The 22,648-nt window shown below is 39.2% G+C and overlaps 1 protein-coding gene across 1 annotated transcript in view; it reads left to right on the forward strand.

Moving 5' to 3' along the window:
* Positions 1-22,648, forward strand: part of LOC136857942 (cytochrome P450 6k1) — a 168,559-nt gene that overhangs the window by 140,712 nt on the left and 5,199 nt on the right. Inside the window, exons 7-9 of the mRNA XM_068225210.1 lie at positions 3,920-4,056; positions 9,749-9,970; positions 12,639-12,899. Of these exons, the coding sequence (XP_068081311.1) occupies positions 3,920-4,056; positions 9,749-9,970; positions 12,639-12,899 (620 nt within the window). The remainder of the gene's footprint in view (positions 1-3,919; positions 4,057-9,748; positions 9,971-12,638; positions 12,900-22,648) is intronic.

Raw genomic sequence — 22,648 nt, forward strand, 5'->3', positions numbered from 1 at the left:
AAAATGTTATTGAGTTAACAGTTATGTTGTTTCATTTAATTGATACATGTAAATGTAATGATTAGTTGGATTAATAAAACCAGGTATTTTATAATACTAAATTAGCCTAGATCATAGAGACTTGTGGAAAGTACTTTGATAAACATCTTAAACAAAATATAACATGGCCAGCATTTTGAGAGATATCACAAAAATCTGTGACATAAACCTACAATACCTTATAGACTTTTGCTGTAGAATTTATTAACTAATGGCCCACATCCCCATCAGAGTAGTCTAGTTAACTCTTGGCCCTCTCTTAACACTGTGTCTGAAGATTGGAAAGTCACTTGGATCTTGGATTCTCCTTTGAGTACCGTATACTACTTATGCCATTCAGAAATGGATATGCAGGAAATCTGAACTCTACAGGTCTGTTCTAAAAGCTGTACTGACAGTCTTTTCCACATCTTCCTACTGTCTAGTAATATACAGTACCTGGATATAACTTCCAAGGATATATCGATGTAGGAATCATATCTCAAATAAAATAAAAGAGAACAACTTCAGAGAAATTTTGCCTTACCAGTACATGATTAACACTTTACTACAAGTTTTATGACAAATAAATTACCTCATAATGGCTGCTTCTACAGATTATAACTGTCTGTCCTCAGTAACTGACAGGAATATTTGCTGTCATTGTACAAGGCGTGTCCAAAGTTTACAATGAATAACCTTTTAAGTTTCCAGTCTATCAAAGCTAATACAAGATGAATAAATATTAGAAAATACCTTAAATAGAAAACATGTGATTAATTTAATTTAATTAATTTAATTAAAAATGTTGTGACCAGTTGGATTAATGAAGTAATTGAGCATTTGTAAGTTTTTCAATACCAAAGTCCAGCTTCATGGCTAGATGGTTAGCATGCAGGCCTTTGGTGACAGGGGACCCGGGTTCAATTCCCGGCAGGGTCGGGAATTTTAAGCATCATTGGTTAATTTCCCTGGCACGGGGGCTGGGTGTATGTGACGTCTTCATCAACATTTCATCCTCATCACGACGCGCAGGTCGCCTACGGAAGTCAAATCAAAAGACCTGCACCTGGCGAGCCGAACCCGTCCTGGGATCTCCCGGCACTAAAAGCCATACGCCATTTCGCCATTTCATTACTCTTGTAAAATGTGTTGTCTTGACCATTTAGCCAGTGTCTCACTGCTGTTCTGACATCATCATCACTTTGAAATCTATGCTGCCAAAGATATTTTTTCAAAGCAGGAGAGAGATGAAAATCACTTCTCTGCTGTGCGAACTGTTATGGGTCTGCTTTGTCCACAATCAATTGTTGTCACTATTCTGCCACGCTCTAATGACTCACAACACATTTGGCATAGACTTCCATCAGCTGATGATGAATTTCCGCAGCTGGTACAATCTTTGCATTGAGAAATCGAAAAACAGATCAAACTTCCTGCTTGGACCACTGCTCCAGTTGACCTGCTATATTTAACTAGCTTTTGTCACAAAGATGGTAGTGCATAGTCCTACCAACTGATACAAAAATATAAACTGAAACATAACAAAGTTCTACAATTGCAGTCAGTCCAGCATCATGCTTACAGATGATATGATGATGCTTGCTGTTTATACGGGCCTAACATCTAGGTCGCCGGCCCTACAGATGATAAATGTCTTGTAAACTTTCTTTTGGGATGCCCTTTGTATAATATGTGTGATTCGAATTGTGTCAGTTCATAGAGAATGTTACATAGCGTGTAAGTATGTAAGTAATGAAAAGGAACAAACTGGTGCAAATCAAGTCATAAAGTATGTGGAAGATTCAGAAAACAAGGAAAGCTTGTACGTGCTGATCAAACAATTGGGATCTTGCATCAGCAGTGTTGAGTATGATGTAGACATTGACGCAGATGCAGCGATGTAGTTATAATGACACTGCTGCTATCACTGACTATATTTACAGTATATATATCTTTACACTCAACACAAATACAACAACACTTGAAATATTTACATAATCATTTAGAATTGATCTGCAAAGCAGTATCAATATGGTATGACTGATCTATAATAACTTGTGGTATGACTGATCTATAGCAGAATGTATCTTTGCTTACACTCTTTGGGTATATTTCATGTATGTGCTTTGCCATTAGTCTACTGTAACCTTTTTAAATAAAAGCACGGTGGGACCACCTCCCTCTGAGGGGTCTCACGGCTCTATAGCCTCTTACCCCAGCGCGGCTGCGCCAGTGCTTCTTCCCCCTACACGCGCCAAGCCAATCGGCTATAAAAGGCCAGGGGTGAAGTGGCTCTGGAGCAGTCGCAAGCTCTGCCTCCTGTCCCAGCGCTGGGGCAAGAGGCTAGCTTCATCAACAACTGATTGTCTATACTCATAACTCGCTCACTGACTAATCTAGTGATGGGATATTCAATTCAGTTTACAGAATCAATTCATTTGATTCCGTTCACATTACTGAATTGATACAGTGACCTGATAAACAGCACATTACAATCACTGTTCCTACTACATCTGTGTGTACTCAAATGTAGCAGCAACAACATTCAATGCTCACTCATCCCATCTGGTCTTCATTCTATCAACTGCTTTCCTATGCATGTCATCCTGCCTTCAGATTGAGTTTCTGCTGCGGCCAATTCTTCAAATCAAGTTTAGGTATTACAAAACGTTTGCATCACAGTGACAACTCCATTAAATAAGTATAGAGAATTAAATGTAAAAATATATGTCTGTGTGCAACCAGTGAGCTCATGATTTGATAATTGAAGTCTTGTGCAATGATGCAATATATGAATTGAGAGAATGCTGAGCTGTTCTTCCCATTATAAAACATATTTCTTGGAGGTCATGAGCATTATTCCTAGTCATAGTATAGGCTAGAGAGTTGAGTTGAATCAATTGTCAAATGTCAACTTAGTTATAATACTACTTTGAAATTATAATTTAACTGCTTTTATAACACTGCAAATGAATCCAACTAGTATTTAAACCTCTCTGTTAGTGGAAATATAAATGACTGTATTGTTTTCAATGAGCTGAGAGCAAGAGTCTGCCAAAAAAAAAAAAAAAAAACATAAGTGTGTAATTCTTTGAGTGAGCCATGGCTCTTTATGTCTTGCTCACAGCGGAAGTTTGGCTCCTGACAATGTCCAATGTTCTGATAATGAACCGTGCGTGTTGTGTCTCACTGATTCATGAGTGTGCCACTCAACACTGTCTGCTACAAATCAGCTGACTTGTGTGCCGTGAGTTCACCATTGCTGTAATTCGATTCACTCGGACAGTTGAATGAATTGATACACTGCTTCCAAGCATACACTCAGTAGCCAACACTAGACTGATCACATAAAAAATACACAATACAATGAAAGACCTACACAATCACACAATGTTAGTATAACAGCAGCCTGTTTTTTAACAGACTGCCTGTTTTGCTTTGTGGTGACAGTAAGAGGGCTAGACACCAGGATCAGATAGCAATAATGAAACTGTAGATTTTTTTTGGGTATATATTATTTATGAGCACTACATAGGTTACAAGGCAGGTAACAAGAACATGACTGAAATATTGAAAAATGTTTTTCAGGAAGGTTTTATATTTTATTCACATTGGAAATAATGTGTCATTATCTAAGTTGACTGAAGGAAATGTTGAGTTAATGGATCTAAAGTTATTTATTTCTGTGAAATGAACCAATTCTGGGAACTCTTTGAAGCTGCTATGCACTGTATTCAATAAGAATCATTCTGAATATAAGATGAAGGTAGAAGTACATTTGCTGTTATGTTTGAAGGAAAAATAACTAGCCTATGTTGATCAAAAACTAATTTCCAATGTTCCAAATCACTGTATATAGATTTATGAACGTGGATGTATCCAACTTCTTCAGTTGAATAATCAAAGAAACTGTCTCATATCGAGAAGAGAACAATGTTATTCGCAATGACTACCTAAATATGCTGGTTCAGATCAAGAACAAGGGGCGAATTGACGATGACACAAGCATCATACGAGTTGGTGGCGTGAACCTGGGTGAGTATCCTCTCCTAATATTAAATAGAATGTGTAATGAAATTATTAAGATTGTTTTACCTAAAAGAGTGCAGAGTCTATAGAATTGATTATATAATACAAATAATCCTCAAACCACAGATAAGGAAGATTCCAGGTTTATATTCAAAGCCCATCTTAAAAATAAAAAATAAAAAGTTGTTTAAAATTCAGTAATTTTTGTCTTTATGTTATAATTTTTGTTTTTGTTTTACTAACACTTTAGTGGAATCTTTGCTTCTTACAAAGGGAAAGGTTAACAATATAATTAACATAAGTTACATTTAAATGAGTATTTTTTTAAATGTTTATATTGCTGGTACACTCCTGGATAGGGGTGGGACGTGACACCGGGCCTCCTTCCTCTCTGCCCATGCCATGGCCCAGTAAACAGGGCAACTGCAGTGAGAGGCCGGGTGGTCCCCCGCGCAGTTGGCGCACACCGGCACCTCCTTAAGTGCTGCGCAGGCCATGTAGTGGTGATCACCCCCACAATGGTTGCACCTCACTAGGAGCCCACACCTATCCTGTCAGTGGCCCCACCTCAAGCAGTGGAAACACTGGAAGAGCTGCTGAGGGGGACGTACAGGTCTCACCTGACTGCCACTACCTGCTGAGGTCCTCACCTGGTTAGCTCCTCGGTGGATTGCTGTTCTGGGAGCAGTTCTGGACTGCAGATGAATGGCCCTCTCCTGACGGGCCTGCGTCCTCTTCTTCTTCCTTGTCCGGGGGCAGCGTCTGCTTCCTGGCGGTGTGGGTCTCTTCTCGGTGGGAGAAGAGGCCTTGTCCTGGTGGCCCTCTTCCTGGCCTGGTGACCCGTGGGTAGTGGGTGGCCCCATTGCAGCACCGGCTCCTCCCTCCTCCTGTTTGCCAACACCTTGTTGCATTCCCTGTCCTGTGGGGCACACAATGATATCTGCATTGTGAACAAGTCACTAGCACTCCGAGCCTGCGAAGCAGCCTCTGAACGCCCGGGGACATCTGTCTCCATGCTGCCTTCTGCTGCCTGGATCACCTTCACGGTCTTCGCCCAGGTGGTGGGCCTTCCCTGGGTGGCCCAGGTAGGTGGTGGATGGTTTTTGGCCTTATTGATTTGCGTGTACTTCGTGAAGTACGGCAATTTGACTTTGGTCGCACTGTTCCCGGTTCTTGGCTCCGAGGAGCCAAGAAGCATGGGTCTGTGCCCACCTGCTTGTGCCTCTGCCTCCTGGTAGTCTGCATCTCGACGGTAGACGTCGCCTGTGACGTCTGGGTGGCTGCCTTCTGGATGCCTGAGTTGTATGAAGTCATAGTCGGCTGGTCTGACTGGGATCAGAAGCGAATCTATCCTTGTACTCCTGAAATAGAAACCTGGAAAAGAGTTAGCACTGAGAAGTGCTGCCTGACACTGAACGTAGTGTATACTGAAAAGTACATACTGTAGACAAATGTCCTTCAGAAATGTACTAACAAGTACATGCGCCTGACTAGTACTTGGAAAGTACAGATAGCCTAGTGAGGAGAGTGAGTAGCAGGAAGCACGTACGTCCTCTCGCTGTGACTGCCAAACTCATCCTCTACAGCTGGCTGCTGCTTTCAGTACTTTCATATCCTTTTCTTTGAAGTGCTGAACTTCATTTAATGACTGTCCTGCAAGACGTCCTACCCTCTTGCCCTTAGAAATTATGAAGTTGGACATCCGCTGATGCATAGAAGTAGGGAAGCACCTGGCATTAACATGAGAAAACTACTAATTTTTTATAAATTCTCTTGTCTCATCTACCTCACCACTCCCTTGTCCAGTGTCTACTTTTCAGTTTGATTGCCACACCTTTCCAAAGAGCTTGAATTCACAATCAATGAAATTTAATTACGGTTTCCTCCTTGCAACATAATTTTTTATATAGAAGCCAAAGGCAAGCAATTATACAAGTGGAGGTACATAAATCCCTGAGTGCTCCATCACTGCATTGCCCTACATAGGAGTGGTGCCTCTATAGTGCACATGCTGCCAACATCCAGGAAAGGTGTAGCAATCCAACCAATAAGCCCACTGCTACACTGGGGTGAAATGCCAGTAATTTCACAATTGAAAAAACCTAAAGAGGTCAAATACTTTAATATTCACACTTGATGTAATTATGATTTCCTCCTGGAAACTTTTTTACGAATTATTATTGTAATACATCAGAAATCATGAGAAGAAGAAATTTACATGTGCCTCTAAGAAAGCAGGGACAATCCAGAATATTCTTGCTCCTTACACTATGCAAGAATGCAACTCAGGAACTCTGTAAATCACAATGTGTGCCTGACAGTTTGAACTGTAAGACTACGAATTATTTTCCTATATCACATAAAACTAATATATAGCATATGTATCCCTTTATTAGGGGCTGCCTGACTGAGACAGTAAAAAAATTTTGAGCATTGATATGGGGGCAGATCAAACATAAACAGGAGTTATTTTTAAAAATTTTATTGCATCAACAAAAAATACACATATAGAGATCACTTTTCTACATAGTGTCCTGCCTTCAATACACATTTTCTCCATCGGATTGATAAGTTTTTGATGCCATCCTGATAGAAAGAAGAGGGACATGTGCAGAGCCAGTTGTGCATGAACTCTTCTATACTTCCATCAGCATCGAACTGCTGTCCTCCTAGGTCTTGTTTGAGTGGTCCAGACAAATGGTAGTTACAGGGTGATAAATCTGGGCTGTAAGGAGGGTGTTCCAGAGGTGTCCAGTGAATTCCCTCCATTTCTTTCCCACGCTGAAGCGGCAGTATGCAGCTTTGCATTGTTATGGAGAAGAATGACATTTGGGAACAGTTGCCGGCATCGCTTGTTGCGATACACAGTCTTTGCTTCATCCAAAAGATGACAATAATAGGCTGCATTAATTGTCCTTTGTTCATGAAGAAAATCCGCCAGCAAAATGCCCTTTGAGTTTCAGAAGACAGTTGCAAGCACTTTTCCAGCAGATGGACGTTTTGGACCTGACTGGACCTGCTTCATCTCTTCGCCACCTCTTCATGCTTGCTTGCTTTGATTCTGGGGTGTTATGATGCACCCAAGTTTCATCACAAGTCACAATACAACACAAGAAATCCTCTCCTTCCTCCTCATAGCGATGTAGGAGTCTTTGACAAACTTCCTGGTGTAAAGTTTCTTGTTCCTGGTTGAGGAGACGGAGAACCCACCTGGCAGACAATTTTCTGAAATGGAGGTCATCTCAGATGACGGTTTGAACACTTCCATAACTTATTCCTGGAAACGAGATTTCCACTTCTGGAGGTGCACATGGCCCTGAGGTTCACTCAGCCTACACAAAAAATGAGTACCAGGTTAATTCCTGGGGGGAAAAGGTGGCCGGGCATAGAGCTAACCACTCTACCCCACCAAGTGCCGAGGTTATGGATAGTGACTTTGCCTTTGCTTTTTACAAATTATTCCTACGGCTAAAACAATTTGCAAAAATTTTGTTTTGCAGATCACCAATAATGACATGAATGGCAACAATGTTGTCTGCAGTGATGCTTGTCTGTGGTCTCCTTCCATGAGGTTCATTTTCCACAGCTTCCCTTCCTGCCACAAATTTTTTTGCCCACTCATACACTTGAGTCTGTGAAAGTGTTCCTCTCCCAAACTGCGCGCAGAGCCATCTCAAAATTTCAGAAGGTTTGGTGCCCTCTTTTGCGAGAAATTTAATAATGCTGCATTGCACAACAGATGTGTGCCTCTCTTGCTCACTCATGGCGTACTGAAGCAGCCTAGCTATACACCGTCGTTCACGTGTGCAAACCCATTCTCCAGGCACCTCACCAACATTCTGACAAAAACCTGCCTCAGAATTATTATTAAAAGCAGCAGTACATTTGAATTCTTGTTTATATTTGATCTGCCTTCGTAATATGCTTGTTATGAGTGTTTGTAATAATAATCATCTTCTTCTTCTTCTTCTAGACATTTATTTATTTATTTATTGACCATTGAACATAGCAGGCTTTCACCCAGATACATGCTCACCATACCCATAAAAAACAAATATACTATTCCTCTTACCACCTCCTACTAATTTACCGGTACATCTAACCCAATACATTGGACACTTTCTCGCATAATAAACACTGTGACTTATCTGCCCTTCTGGTCCATCCCTTATTCTTATACATCCCCATTAACCACCATAACATACCTCTTCTCTCTGCTCTGTTTACATTGGTAATGCTTATTCTTGCTTCTTTGGTGATTTCATTATACAGGCTATTATACTTCTCACTACCTTTCTATCAGATGCTGCCTTTGAATGTCTTTAACTCTCCCTACTATCTCTCTCAGTCTACAGTTCTCTTTCCTGTACCACAATGTCTTCCAGATATACCCCATACCGATCCTATTCAAATACGCTTTAATTTTCGTAAGCCAACACCTCTTATACATATGCCTCTACTGTTGGAGATACACTGCTTGCAAAAGAACACCCCCTTCTCCTATTTTAAGTCTCATCCAATATTTTAGTGCTCTTTTGACACAATCAGCTTCGATGCACTCCCCACACATTAGTAATGCCCCGGCATTAGCCGTGCATTGTGGTAATTGCATTATTATTTTGCTGAATCTGGATATAATCTGTTTCAACATGTCTTTTTTTTTGTCCTCTAAACCCCATAGTTCTGCCCCATACAATATTCTGCCTGGCACCAGCGTTTTAAACACCAGTCTCTGCAGTCTGTAATTTATCCCAGGTCTTCTAGATATTGAAGTGCTTTTTTTGTCCTTGGCACTGTTTAGGGATTTAGTGGAGTGTGCTCTCTTAATTTGAGGTTACTAATGTAAGATCTGTAACTATTTGTTTTGAATTCTAATGGAACAGTCTATTACTGTTTGGCAGGGGAAACTCCTCTGATACAACAGTTGAAGTTAGGTATGATGCGTTGTGTTATCTGTCGATAATAATTTTGATGTAAGGAGTCTAAAAATATAAAAAAGGTTTTTTTTTTTATTATGATGAAGAAGCCTTGCTATAGTGAAGTAGAGGGGTTAGAATGTTTCAAATACCTCCTCGCTGGTCCCATTTGCTCTTGTTGTATGTGTGCTATCTGCTGGCTGGCTGTTCATATTAGGCTACTGGCTAGTTGGGAGGATGAGAGGGGGAACGGAGGGGAGAGTAGGAGTGGTATTATGGTGGTATTAGTGGGGAGTTTGCATACATTTTAGTATCTTTTTAGATTACATTTTTCTGTGGATCTATGTTTAAATTTCATCTAGGAGTATGTTCGTGTTTTCTGTGATATCATTGATGTTGAAACTGGGGTTTTGTTTCTGGTCTAATTCTATATAAATTAATTCAAAGATATTCATTAGATCTCCTTCTTTTTTTATGGTGTGTAAAATTGTTAGGTCCTTCTCTATTGTAGTGAATTTTTCAAGCACTTATAAATGCTGATTGACTGCACTGGATTTTTATGTGTTAACCTTGGGTACAAGAGGCCTGTGCCTAGCAACCTCCGTTATGTTGGTATTCTCTTCTAAAGAAGGAGCAGGACATATAGAAATAAATATTCAAAGACCATGTAATGGTTACACTTTTCCACTATTCCAAGATTTCCTCTTAAAATATATTTTTTATAACCATAAGAAGGAGTATAGTAGTTCTCAGGTGACCTCTCTTCTTTTACATTGTTTTAGAGTACACAGAGGAAGATATCACTGCCCATGCACTCACTTTCTTCATTGATGGGTTTGAAACATCATCTGTAGCACTAAGTTTTGCTCTCTATGAGCTAGCACTCAATCCTGAGGTACAAACCAAGCTTCGGATGGAAGTGGACTCAGTACTAAAGAAACACAATGGAAAGCTGTGTTATGAAGCTATACAAGAGATGATCTACCTGGATATGGTACTAAGTGGTAAGCACATTTGTTTAAAAAAAGTATTTTCCAGCTTCATTACAGGTACTTCCTCTGGATTTAGGTATGTCCGTTAACATGTTCGTGGCTGTTCGCATATCAGTAACTGTTACCATTGTACCGTAATACCTTTTTTTGCTTATCAGAGTTCATTTTTGTCCTTATGCACTTCAGATTATTACTTGAATTATTTCAATAATACAAGGGTTGGGGCAAAAGTCATGGCAACTATTTTTTTCTTGAAGATACCAGTTCAGTTGGAAAATGTGACATATACAAACGAAAGGACAAGGTGTTAACCACAAGTGTGGACAATGAATAGCACTGAAATATCATAACATACTACGGTAGTATACAAGTCATTATGGCCTTCCCGGTGCAAAAGAATGACAACACAGTACACATAAAGTTGACATGACAAACCTGGGCCTAAAGGCCGTCAAAGTAGTCCCCTGCTACTGACACGACACGCTGCCAACGATGTTAGAAGCACTGAATACCACCTGCCTCAGCATATGCCACACCATGTGTGAATCGGGTCACCTGTTGGCACACAGCATTAGCAATGTTCTCTCGTGTTGCAAACCGCCTACCACACAGTGCTTCCTTAATCTTTCAAATGAGATCAACGTCACAGGGTGAAATATCAGGAGAGTACGGTGGGTGCTCCAATTCTTCCCATCCCCAATGTTGCAATAGCTGCCCTACACACTCTGCTTTATGTGGTTTTGCATTGTTGTATAGGATTATTGCACTGTCCACAAGATCCGGACGTTTCTCCCGAATGTCACCTCATACCTGTCACACCAGGAAGTCCCTGTAGTACTGTGCAGTCACTGTTCTGCCATGTGGAACAAAGTGGCAAACAATGACACCCATGATGTCATACGTGACGATCACCATCAATTTGACAGTTACTGTTATTTATCTGGCTTTCTTCTTATCCTATACTTTCCACAAAAATGAGATATGTCAAGATAGCCCCTCAATGAGTGTTGATGCCTTTTCTCCTGGTGAAGCTCAGAATCAGAAATAAGCTTCGCTTATGTGGATTTCATAATTTGATAAAAGTAATCGTTCCTCCGTACTGTACTAAGACATTATCTGAAAATCCCTAAAGTATAAAAACTCACCAAAAAATTGAGTTTCATTTACCTCAGAAACTCTTTGTAACATCTATCCTCAGTCCCCAACAAGCTTGTTTCTGATTGTAAGCTTCATCAGGAGAGAGAGCATCAACACTCGTTGAGGGGCCATCTTGACATACCTCGTTTTTGTGGGAAGTATAGGATGAGAAGAAGCTTGTTGGGGACTGAGGAGAGATGGATGTAGGAGAACTGGGTTTGATGAGGAGAAAGCCTAACTATTTGAAAATGGTAATGTATGAAAATGTGGAGACTGTCCTTGATCTTTTGTATTTTCATGTTAGTCCTTGTCTCCTTGCTCCCTCTTCACACATCGACTTCTCATTATGTTCTTCTTCTTCCTTTTCTACCGCTCTTCCCACACCTGTGGGGTCGCAGGCCCTGTTTTACGACCGGATGCCCTTCCTGATGCCAACCTTATATGGAAGGATGTAATCACTATTGTGTGTTTCTGTGGTGGTTGGTAGTGTAGTGTGTTGTGTGCATATGAAGAGGAAAGTGTTGGGACAAGCACAAACACCCAATCGCCAAACCAGAAGAATTAATCTGAGACGATTAACATCCCCAACCCGGCCGGGAATCAAACCCGGGACCCTCTGAACCAAAGGCCTCAATGCTGACCATTCAGCCAGTGAGTCGGACTGACTTCTCATTGTGTTTGTCCTATTATAATTCCTTTTCATCTTCATATCGCTCTCTGTATGACATGAATAGGTCTGTGATTTCCTACCATCTGCCACTGGCTGTATTAAGAGCCTATGGAGGCTCCACATTAACAGGCAGGTTGGGAGTATAACATAGTTTTCATGCTAGTAAAAAATGATACCACACCACATTGCATTGCATTGGCAATTATGGGTATCCTTAATTTTTCTATATGAATGTAGTCAGTCATGCCCTCAACAAGGACAGTTTCTCTTTCTCTTCATATTTTTCTTATCTAGTCTGCAATATTTTAAACATTATTTTGGATTAATCTTTGCCTGTTACAAATAGTTTGAAGAAATAGAAATGTTGTGCTTAGTACATTCAGTATATAAAAGGCCATACATGTAATAATATTTATGCACCACTGTGCAATGTAATGGGAAGATCTCTCTGGTTCAGTGGACCTTCCTGAACAAGGTGAAATAAAGAGTGATAATAAAGTCATGGGAGGTAACTTCCCTTGACTAAAAATTCAAAGGACCTTGAATTTTCAAAAATATACTCGAAGGGATAATAAGTTGCTAGCAATTTAATGTAGATTTAGCATCTCTAGCTACTTATGAAATGTTCATTATTCTCAACAAATTAGGTTGTTAAATATTGGAAGGATCCTTGGTCCATGGCTTTTCCACATAGAAAATGATCTTGTAACTTACTTGTATCAAGCAGTACTTTACATTCTTACTATATTTTCAATGTTTTTCTGTATTTTTTTAATGCTAATACATTATTGTCAGGCTAAATTTGTAATTTTATGCTTTTTATAATAAGTAATTTATAAAACGTATTTTAAATTTGAATTGCTAAATGTACAGAGAGTCTGCGCATCCATCCCCCTGCAATCGCAACAGATCGTATCTGTAACAGGACATGCGAGCTGTCTCTTCCAAATGGTGATAATGTAGTTATAGAAAAAGGCTTCACAGTACTAATCCCCATTGAAGCACTTCACAAGGATCCAGAACACTTTCCACAACCTGATAAGTTCAACCCAGAGCGCTTTTCTGAGGAACAAAAGGCCAGTATCAAGCGGTACACCTACATACCTTTTGGCGAGGGTCCACGCCAGTGTTTAGGTAAGTATAGTGTATTATACCACTGATGTAATAATGGTAACCAAGTAGTTCATGATTATGATATTTGTTGATTAAACTCTTCAGTGATTATCATTCATAACAAAAGGGTAACTAGGATTATGAGAAGAGAGCCCTTTATTAAACAACTATGTATGAAGATGTGGAAATTGATCTTTTGTGATTTTATGTTTATCCTCATCTCCTCTTTCTGTAGCTCCTGCTTCCCACACTGACCTCGTATTATGTTAATACTATCAGATGTTCCTTTTCATGTTCCTGTCTATCTATATGAGACTTGATTTGTAAATACACTGTTCAAAAAAATTAGGGGAATATGTTTTTGAATGTATGCCATGCTCCACCAAACAATACCTCACACCCAGGTACATTACCAACTAAACCTTTATTCTTTACCGTTGAAGTATACAAAAGAACATCAATGGATTCACATTCATTTTCAGAACACAAATGGAAATGTCAAAATAGGGGCGAAAACAAAGTGGTAAACAGTCCTCTAGGGTGGATTTTTATCACAGTTGGAGAGATTCAGTATGGTGTATGTCTTCCGTGAGCATTTATCACAGCTTGACACCTATGTGGCATGCTCCGTATAAGTCGACGGAGGTCACATTGTGGTATCAGGTCCCATTCTTCAATGAGAGCCTGCTCGAGGTCTTGGAGAGACTGTGGTGGAACAGTATGCCCACGAACACTTATGTCAAGCCTATCCCACACATGCTCGATGGGATTAAGGTCAGGACTCACTGCTGGCCAAGACGAATTCAGGGCCAACACCATATGCAGCAACCAACACATGCTGTAGTAGCATCTGTTCGATGTACCCCACAGCGGTAAGATTACCACGGACGACGACAAGATCCGTATGGCCATCAATACTGATGCCTCCCCACACCATCACAGAACCTTGTTTAAATCTGTCACCTTCCTGGACAGCATTTGGCATGTACTGCTCACCACAGTGTCTCCATACACCTTGACGTCCATTATACTGTGTCAGGGGAAATCTGTACTCGTCTGTGAACAACACAGGTCTCCGTTGGTGAAGTTGTCAGTTGACGTGAGTACGAGCAAACAGAAGGCGAGCTGCACAATGTTGCTGCGTTAAACGGGGCATTCAAACAGGACGTCTGGGTCATAAGAACACTTCTCTTAATCTGTTCCTTACTGTCTGGTCAGATACCGTGAACTCCAGTGGCCCTCCTGAGGTCTTGTTGCAGTTCTCTGGCAGTTGCTGAACAATGCCACAATGCACAGATGGTCAAATATCGGTCATCCTGTGTCCACGACCTTGTCCAACCTTCCTTGTGAACTGGCCTGTCTCATTATAACAATTCCACATGCGTTGAATAACTGACGGAGAGACATTGAGATCCACAGCAACACGACAAAAAGTCCATCCTTCCTGGATCAAATGATGGCCCTTGCAACTTGAACCTCGTTAAGATGTCTCATGGGATGTGCTGGTTTATGTACAACATGCTCAAATGACCGCAGTAGTCTGTGTAACTCACAACGACACTTGGACGCACCGCCATTCACTTTGTTTTGAGGGGTCACCTGTTAGTTTAATGCATGGCTACAGATGGAGTATAACTTCAATTGGACATACCCTGAGTAGCTAAGGTCTCATGGTATGCTGTACGACCATTGGAAGCCTATCTACCAAATTAACGTTCACATACCAGATGCTAAAAAACATGTTCCCCTAATTCTTTTGAACTGTGTAGTTAGTTTCTTTCCATTACTTATATTGACTTGCAGGGATCTTTTCCTCCTCTTGTGTTTGTCTTCTGTTCCTAGTTTTCTTATGCCTGTATTATTCTTTATTCTCTTATCCTATCTTTATCCAGCTTACTTCTTATCCTACCCTTCCCAAAATCAAGACTTAAAATCTGACCCCCTCAGTGAATATTGATACCCACACTTCTGATGAAGCGGAGAAGCAGAAACAAGCTCCTTGGGGCTGAGAAGAAATGGATGTAGAATAATTTGAACTAATGAGGAAAGAACACATTTGTTTAAAGACAGCAGTGAACAAAGATGTTGATATTTTTTTTTTTTGTCCTTTTGTGTTTTCATCTTTGTCCTCATCTCCTCTTTCCACACTGACCTGTAATCATTGTATTTGTCATTTTAATATTCTTGTCTTCCTAAATATGACTTGTATGTTTATGTAAGTAATGGCAAAGAAAAGAAAAAAATGGTAAGTTATCATGATGATCATCATCATCATCATCATCTCCAGTTGTCTGGGTGTGGTGTCTTGTCCACTAACTTGTTCCAGTCGTGTCCTCTCTGCAGTACATCCTTCTTCACTAAATCATTACACTGTCTTCTCAGTCTGCCCTCAGGTTGTCTTCCTTCCACCTCTCTTTCAAATTCTTCCTTGCAGTTCTGGTCACTGGCATCCTCTTCATGCATCCAAACCACTTTTTCTCTAATTTTCTCATTTCTGATCTTGTCCTTCCTATCCTTCTGTACTATGGAGCAGAGGAATTTCATTTCAGCTGCATGGAGTTTAGAATTATCCCTATTGGTCATTGTGGTGGTTTTAAGGCTGTATGTAAGAACTGGTGTGTAACAAGACTTGTATCTTTGTTTTCAGAGGTAACTATTTATCCCACAGCAGCCACCTTACTTAATGGTAGAATTGCATTGCCTTGCTGATTTGGTTGTTCATGTTGATATATCTTCATTTCTGCTTGTTACACAGGTTTACGTAATCAACTTATACTATTGAAACACCACCTTCTTCACACACAACCATTTATTATGAGCAGTTCACTACAACTAGCATTGGTTCACACACACACACACACACACACACACACACACACACATATATATGGCAATTCAAAATGTCCAAAGAACAAAACAAATGTAGATAAACCACTCAACTAAATTAATATGAATTACCAACACATAACCTTAACGTTGTTTTTCCTTAAAATATGTATAAGATATGATACATGACATTTTATTTTTTGAGAAAACCATAATATTCCAACACTCCCCACTTTTCTCAAAAAAATAAAATACTACACTTCAATCAATTGTCCTCTCATTGCAAACCTATATGCTTATACAAACTCTTAAGCTTGTTGCTTGATAAATTCTTCGTGAACAAGTCTGCAGCATTTCTCTCTGATGCTACATATACAAACTCAATAAACCCCTTTTCTACTAGTTCTCTACATACATGGTACATGATGTCAATATGTTTTGACCTATCACTCACAATATTGTTTTTACTCAATTTAATTGCTGCTTCATTGTCAGCGAAAACTTTACAAGGTACCGTATATCCATAAAGCTTTCCAGCCCTAGCTCTGATAGCAAATCTTTCATCCAAGTTACTTCTCGAGATACCTCTGCCATTGCCATGTATTCAGCATCCATGGTAGATCTAGCAATACAACTCTGTTTCTTACTATACCATGATACTGCTCCCCCTGCCACTGTGGTTACATACCCACTCACTGATCTTCTAGACTTAGTATCTCCTGCCCAATCTGCATCACAGAACACTTGTACTGACTCCTCACAATTTTTGAAACACAACTTTAGATCTCTAGTACCACTGAGATATCTCATGATATGCTTCACTTCTTTCCAATCTTTAAACTTAGGTTTTTGACAATTTTGACTAACTTTACTTACTGCAAATGCATTGTCAGGTCTAGTATTATTTGACAAATATAGCAAACTTCCTACTGCACTGCAATAAATGGTACAATCAAATTCCTGCTCATCATTTTCAGCTGCTGAATACCCACTTGGTAAAACAGTCTTACTCAGTTTACAGTCACTCATAGAAAAATCAGCAAGTAATTTGTCAATGTATAAATTTTGACTCAACATAAACCCTTCTTTTGTCTGTTCTACTTTTATTGACAGTAAGTTTGTTGCTTTCCCTAGATCTTTAATCTCATCTGCCAACCTTATTTTAACCAACTTAACAACCTCTTTGTCACCTATTGCAATAATGTCGTCAACATACAAGCCAATAATACAACACTTCTTTACATACACACATTTCTTTGACACATTTCTTAAAATTTAGTCTTCTAATTATAGCATCAACACAAGCATTTCAGTCTTTACTCGAATTAGGTAGTCCATAGATGCTTTTCTTCAATTTACATACATAGTTTTGAACATTTTTTTCTATGAACAATTCTGGTTGTTCCATGTATACAGTACAACTGATTTCACTATTTAAGTAAGCACTAGTTACATCTAGATGTTCTACTATACAACCTTTACGTACTGCAATACCTATTGTAATGCATGACTCTGCTCTGGGATCTAACTTCCTGCTGTCTGCTCTCACAGCCCACGCCTGACATCCAAATACTTTCAATCTACCTATTTCTTCCTGATCCAACTTCCTATTGAACCAGAGTTCATACAGTATCTGAAAATTTATTGCTGAGGATGGGCACCTATTTCTTAAGTACACTGCAGTCATTACCGCTTCTCCCCAGAATTCCTTTGGTAACCCTGACTGGATCAACAGACATCTAACAGTATTAAACATCGTTCTATTCTGCCTCTCTGCTAATCCATTTTGTTGTGGAGTGTACGGTACTGACCTCCTATGAGTAATACCGCATTTTTGCAATTGTGCTTGAAACCCGCTACATGTATACTCTGTACCATTGTCAGATTGCACTACCTTAATTCCTACACCATGTAACCATGTAACTTTTCTGCATTTGGCTGATACCTATTAAACACCTCCAACACTTCATCCTTATTTTTCATACATACAGTCACATTAAATCTGGAGTATTCATCAATCATAGTTACAACATATTGAGCTTTCCGAAGTGATGGTGGACTAATTTTTCCAACTACATCAGTGTGCACAACATCAAGTGGTTTTTCTGCCTTACGCTCACAAGACTTAGGTACTCCCTTGTTACTTAGTTTCCCCTGAATGCATACAGAACAAGTATTAATATCATTACTCCTTTTCAATTCTAACATAGGCAATTTAAACAAAGCTTCAGAATGAACATGTCCATATCTCTCATACCACAACCTAACCTGCCCAACACTTTTAAATGCTACATTGTTATTACATTCTTGATCTATTATTTGATCACAGTCACTCACAGCTACAATATCATTTCTCCCCTCTATTTGTACTACATACACATCATTCCTCCTGTTTGCAACAAACAATGTTTCATCTCCATTCTTATCTACAACCACTGCTTTATCACCTGCAAATCCTACTTTGAAGCCTTTGCTGGTTAACTTACTAACTGATATTAAATTTGCACACAAGTTTGGTACGTACAACACGTCTGTAAATGTAGCCTAATTGTCCATCGTGTGGACATTTTTACTTTCACCTTACCTATACCTTTGATATCCAGCTTACTGTTATCTCCTATTTCTACATTCCCGGTTACATTTGTTAACATGTCCATAAACATCTCCTTTGTTGGACACATATGATAGGATGCACCTGAATCGAACAGCCAATCTTTAATTTTCTCAGTTCCTATAGTAACTACCATGCTCATCACCTTATCTACTACATGTATGATTTCTGAGCTTACCACTTTTCCACTCGCATTCACTGATCTACTCTCCTGCGATGATGCGTCACACTTCCTTGTTGGACATACTTTTGAATAATGTCCCGACTTACCACAATTGAAGCACTTTTGGGTACTGCGACAATATTTAGATACATGTCCCTGTTTACTGCAATTGTAGCAACTATATTTTCCTCGTCCCACGTCTTCTTTCTTGATATCTCACTTCTGTTGAACAACCATGGCTTGAGCTTCATCCTCCTCATGTTTTCCAGTGTCGTAAGCCTTTCCTCCATTTTGCTGAAGTTTCCTTCTGCTTTCTTCCGTGAGTAATCTCGCCTTCACCTTCGAGATAGTCAGTTTCACCAAATCAGCTTCCAAGTGCACCCTACGGGTCAGGGTGACCACAGTATTTTCCCAACTAGTCAGTTACATATCTCAGGGTATTCATGCCTCCAGAAAAATGGTTAATTTTTCTATGTTTTGGTTTAACGTGTGTTCAAAGAGAAGGTAACGGCGTCATACGCGGTTCAGAATTACGTAATTCAACGCTCAGTAATGGATTTTGCGAACGTAAACATCAGTCAACCTTTCGAAAAAAACACATCCACACAACGAGAACCTTACTCACTAAGTACAACTACTGACTACCATTATAAATGAAAACTCATTCCATTCTATAAAAATTAATCAAGAAACACATTTATTAAACTATCAAGATTCGCGAAAGAAATGGTTAATGTCAAATATTGCTTATAATCTTCAAATTATCAACCTAATAAACAAATATTTTAATTACTGAATCAAATATTCTAGGTCAGCGCTGCCTTACTCCTAAACTAAGTTTACATATCTTAACATTCTGGGTCGCGTGTTCCTGAAATTAATTATTGCTTTGTTTCATCTTCCTATTAAAATTTACATCTGGTCACTTAAGTATATATTACATCAAAGTCTTCAGACCACGGTCAAGATCCGGTATATCAATAAGTTATTCCATCCCTCACGGTGTTAATTATACACCTTCATCAAAAATACAACCATAACATTGTTCAAGTTATCGCGGAAATGAACTGAATTTGAATAAAGTGTCCTGAATACAAATATCAGTGACCTAAGTTACATTGAAAATTATCTGAGTTCGTTGGTGCAGACTACAGTGAAGAAAATGAAATATTGAATGACGCACTAAGTTTCTCGGTCCGATTGCCACTTAAATTACGGCTCCTAACTAAATATTCGCTCTAATAATATTTCAGATCAACAAAACATCGATGATATCCTACGTAAATCTCGAATAATTTCCCTACTCTAGCTATATAATTTCTTATGTAACGTATTCCAGTTCAATATACATATAGCCAATAAGCATTTTTCATATATAGATGTGCAAATGCCTACATAAAGATATTTCAACACTACATTATCATACTAGTTGCGTACAAGTTTGATCTTCCACGCAATTACCATACATTCAGAATATGATACAATCATGTATTCATTTACCCATCACCGGTTGTTATTATTGTCAAACCACTTTCACACTTCATTAAAATATGCGTAATTTTATTGTCCATACCTTGCTATAGTTCCTCCCTGGGGCATACTTATATTCCGTAGTCGCTTTACATGTGCTCCTATATCGCACATCATATATATCATATACGTTTTACTCCCTGTTAATCTGCGCAATATATCATTTAAAATACTATATATACTTCCATTATTTCATTATTAACCTTCAATTCAACCCATATTTAATTCATTTAACATCTATAATTACCGCGTTTAACCTCCAATATTAATTAAACACAACGATACGTATCACTCCAATAGCGCAGAATTCGTTCCTCAAAACGCATTTTGTCATACAATTCAACATATAACCCCAAATTCAGTATCTATTCTTTCAATATATTCACACAGCAAAGAGTATGGTAATTTAACTTAACCAATTCAAACATGCATCCCTCTGTGACGTAACTGGGTTTGACTGGTATTACATCACTCAAGGATCTTTCTAACTAACCGGGATTCTTTGAAAACAGCTGTTACACTATGTCACATTTTAAATCGTATTCCTTCATCCTTGGATAAGATAATGTAGTAAACACGTTACCATTCTGTCACGAGATATCGTCTTAAATATTTCACACTGCACTTTCTTATATTCACTGCACACTTAATTATCTCACGCTTAGGCTATTCAGATCTATTGCATATACTGGTAATACTCTACATAAGAAATTATACTACTTAATACTATTACTTAGCTCGCCATTCAATATCTCGGGCCTTAGTTGCTCTTCGGTCTGGTCGCAGGCCTTGGATTGGGAACTGGGCAGGATCTCCACCACTGGTATCTCAAGTAGAGTGACCTCCTCCACACGGGTCGGGTGGTTTTAACAGCCAGGATGACATCTCCCTCCAGGTTGGTCTATGCCGATTTAGCAAGCCATCATCTGTTCAGGAACACAGTAGACAATATGCGTCGATTCTGGAAAATATGAATTCATCATGGTTCTGCGTAGTATAAATATATTTTTTATAATGATTGCTTCTTTATTTAGGCTGTCCTTGCTATTATTTCCACTTAATATAGCTCAACCTCGAGCTCTCACGTCTCAATCCACTTCTTGTTTCCAAACGACTTTGCGTCTAAGTATTTGGATGGACTTTTCAAAACTACTGGATTTTATTCCCTCTTTACGGTATTTCAACGTTTATCTCTTCGTTTCTTTTAATATTTCCGTCCTCTCAGCTTAAAATTTCACGTTAGATATTGCAAATCTTGCTTATTTTTGAAAGCGATGTTCGGGATATCTTGTCCTTCCCACGTCAATTTTTTAAGTCAGTTTTTTTAATAATCTGTTTGATCCTTCTTATTTAAAAAAAACAATTCTATCGATTCTACACCATTGTACACCGCCTTCATAGTGGTAGGTTTAAATTAGTCATGGCCTTCTAGCATACATCAATATCGATATCCTATTACACATTTCTTTGCCTTGGCTGGCCTCTACCTTCCGTAGGCGCCATTTTTAATAGGTCCAGTAAATGCATCGGGTACAGAAGGAAGGGATACAAACTGCATATTCCTCTGTAAGATTTCCGATGATCATTCCTGCAACTTGTTGATCTGTGAACTCGTATCCAGCTTTGCTCGTTCTCCTCCACAGTTGATTTATTTTTGCGAAGTATTCTTGAACACTCATGTCCTTGGGCTTCACAAAATGAGTTAACTGTTTCAGGGTCATAGCACCATTCATTAGCCCTCCGTCATTGTACAACTCGTCCAGTTTTTCCCATGCCTTTTTCGCTGATTCAATATCTGCAATGTCACTTTCAAAATCTTCTCCTACATATTTGAAAATAACCGCTAACGTGATCACATTGTTTCGCGCTCGTCATCTCGTTTTTATCTGAGACAGCTGACAACCTGGCGTATCCTCATACCCTATTACTGATTCCCATACATCTTTCAACAACAGCTCTTGTTTCACCTTCAATGCCCACGAAAAATAGTTCTCCACTGTAAGCTTGGCCACATTCCTATTCAGTGTTTCTTCGCTGGTCCACGAGGTCGCCATTTACCCCGCCAATAATGTCACACCTTGCTTCGTCCGACGTTAATTCTCGTTACTCCATTTTCACTTATATGGTCCGAAATTTACTGCGGCGTTTTGGCGCTCTGGGCCCATAACCTGTTGATATATCTTCATTTCTGCTAGTTACACAGGTTTAGGTAATCAAATTATACTATTGAAACACCACCTTCTTCACATACAACCATGTATTATGAGCGGTTCACTACAACTCAAAGAGAATAAGTACTAGCGTTGGTTCACACACACACACACACACACACACACACACACATGGCAATTCAAAACATCCAAAGAACAAAACAAACGGAGATAAACCACTCAACACATAACCTCAATGTTGTTTTCCTTAAAATATGTACAAGATATGATACATGACATTTTATTTTTATGAGAAAACCACAACATTCCAACAGTTCACCTTATGATCTGGCCAGTTGTATTTTGAGACAACACTGTCCAAGGACTTGAAATCAGGGATGCTATCCAGCTTTGCTTCATTGAGCTTGACTACTGGTTCATCTCCTTCCTTCTGCACTGCATTAACTACTGTCTTTGTCTTGCTGATGTT

The sequence above is a fragment of the Anabrus simplex genome, chromosome 1 (assembly GCF_040414725.1).
Source record: "Anabrus simplex isolate iqAnaSimp1 chromosome 1, ASM4041472v1, whole genome shotgun sequence".
NCBI lineage: Eukaryota > Metazoa > Arthropoda > Insecta > Orthoptera > Tettigoniidae > Anabrus > Anabrus simplex.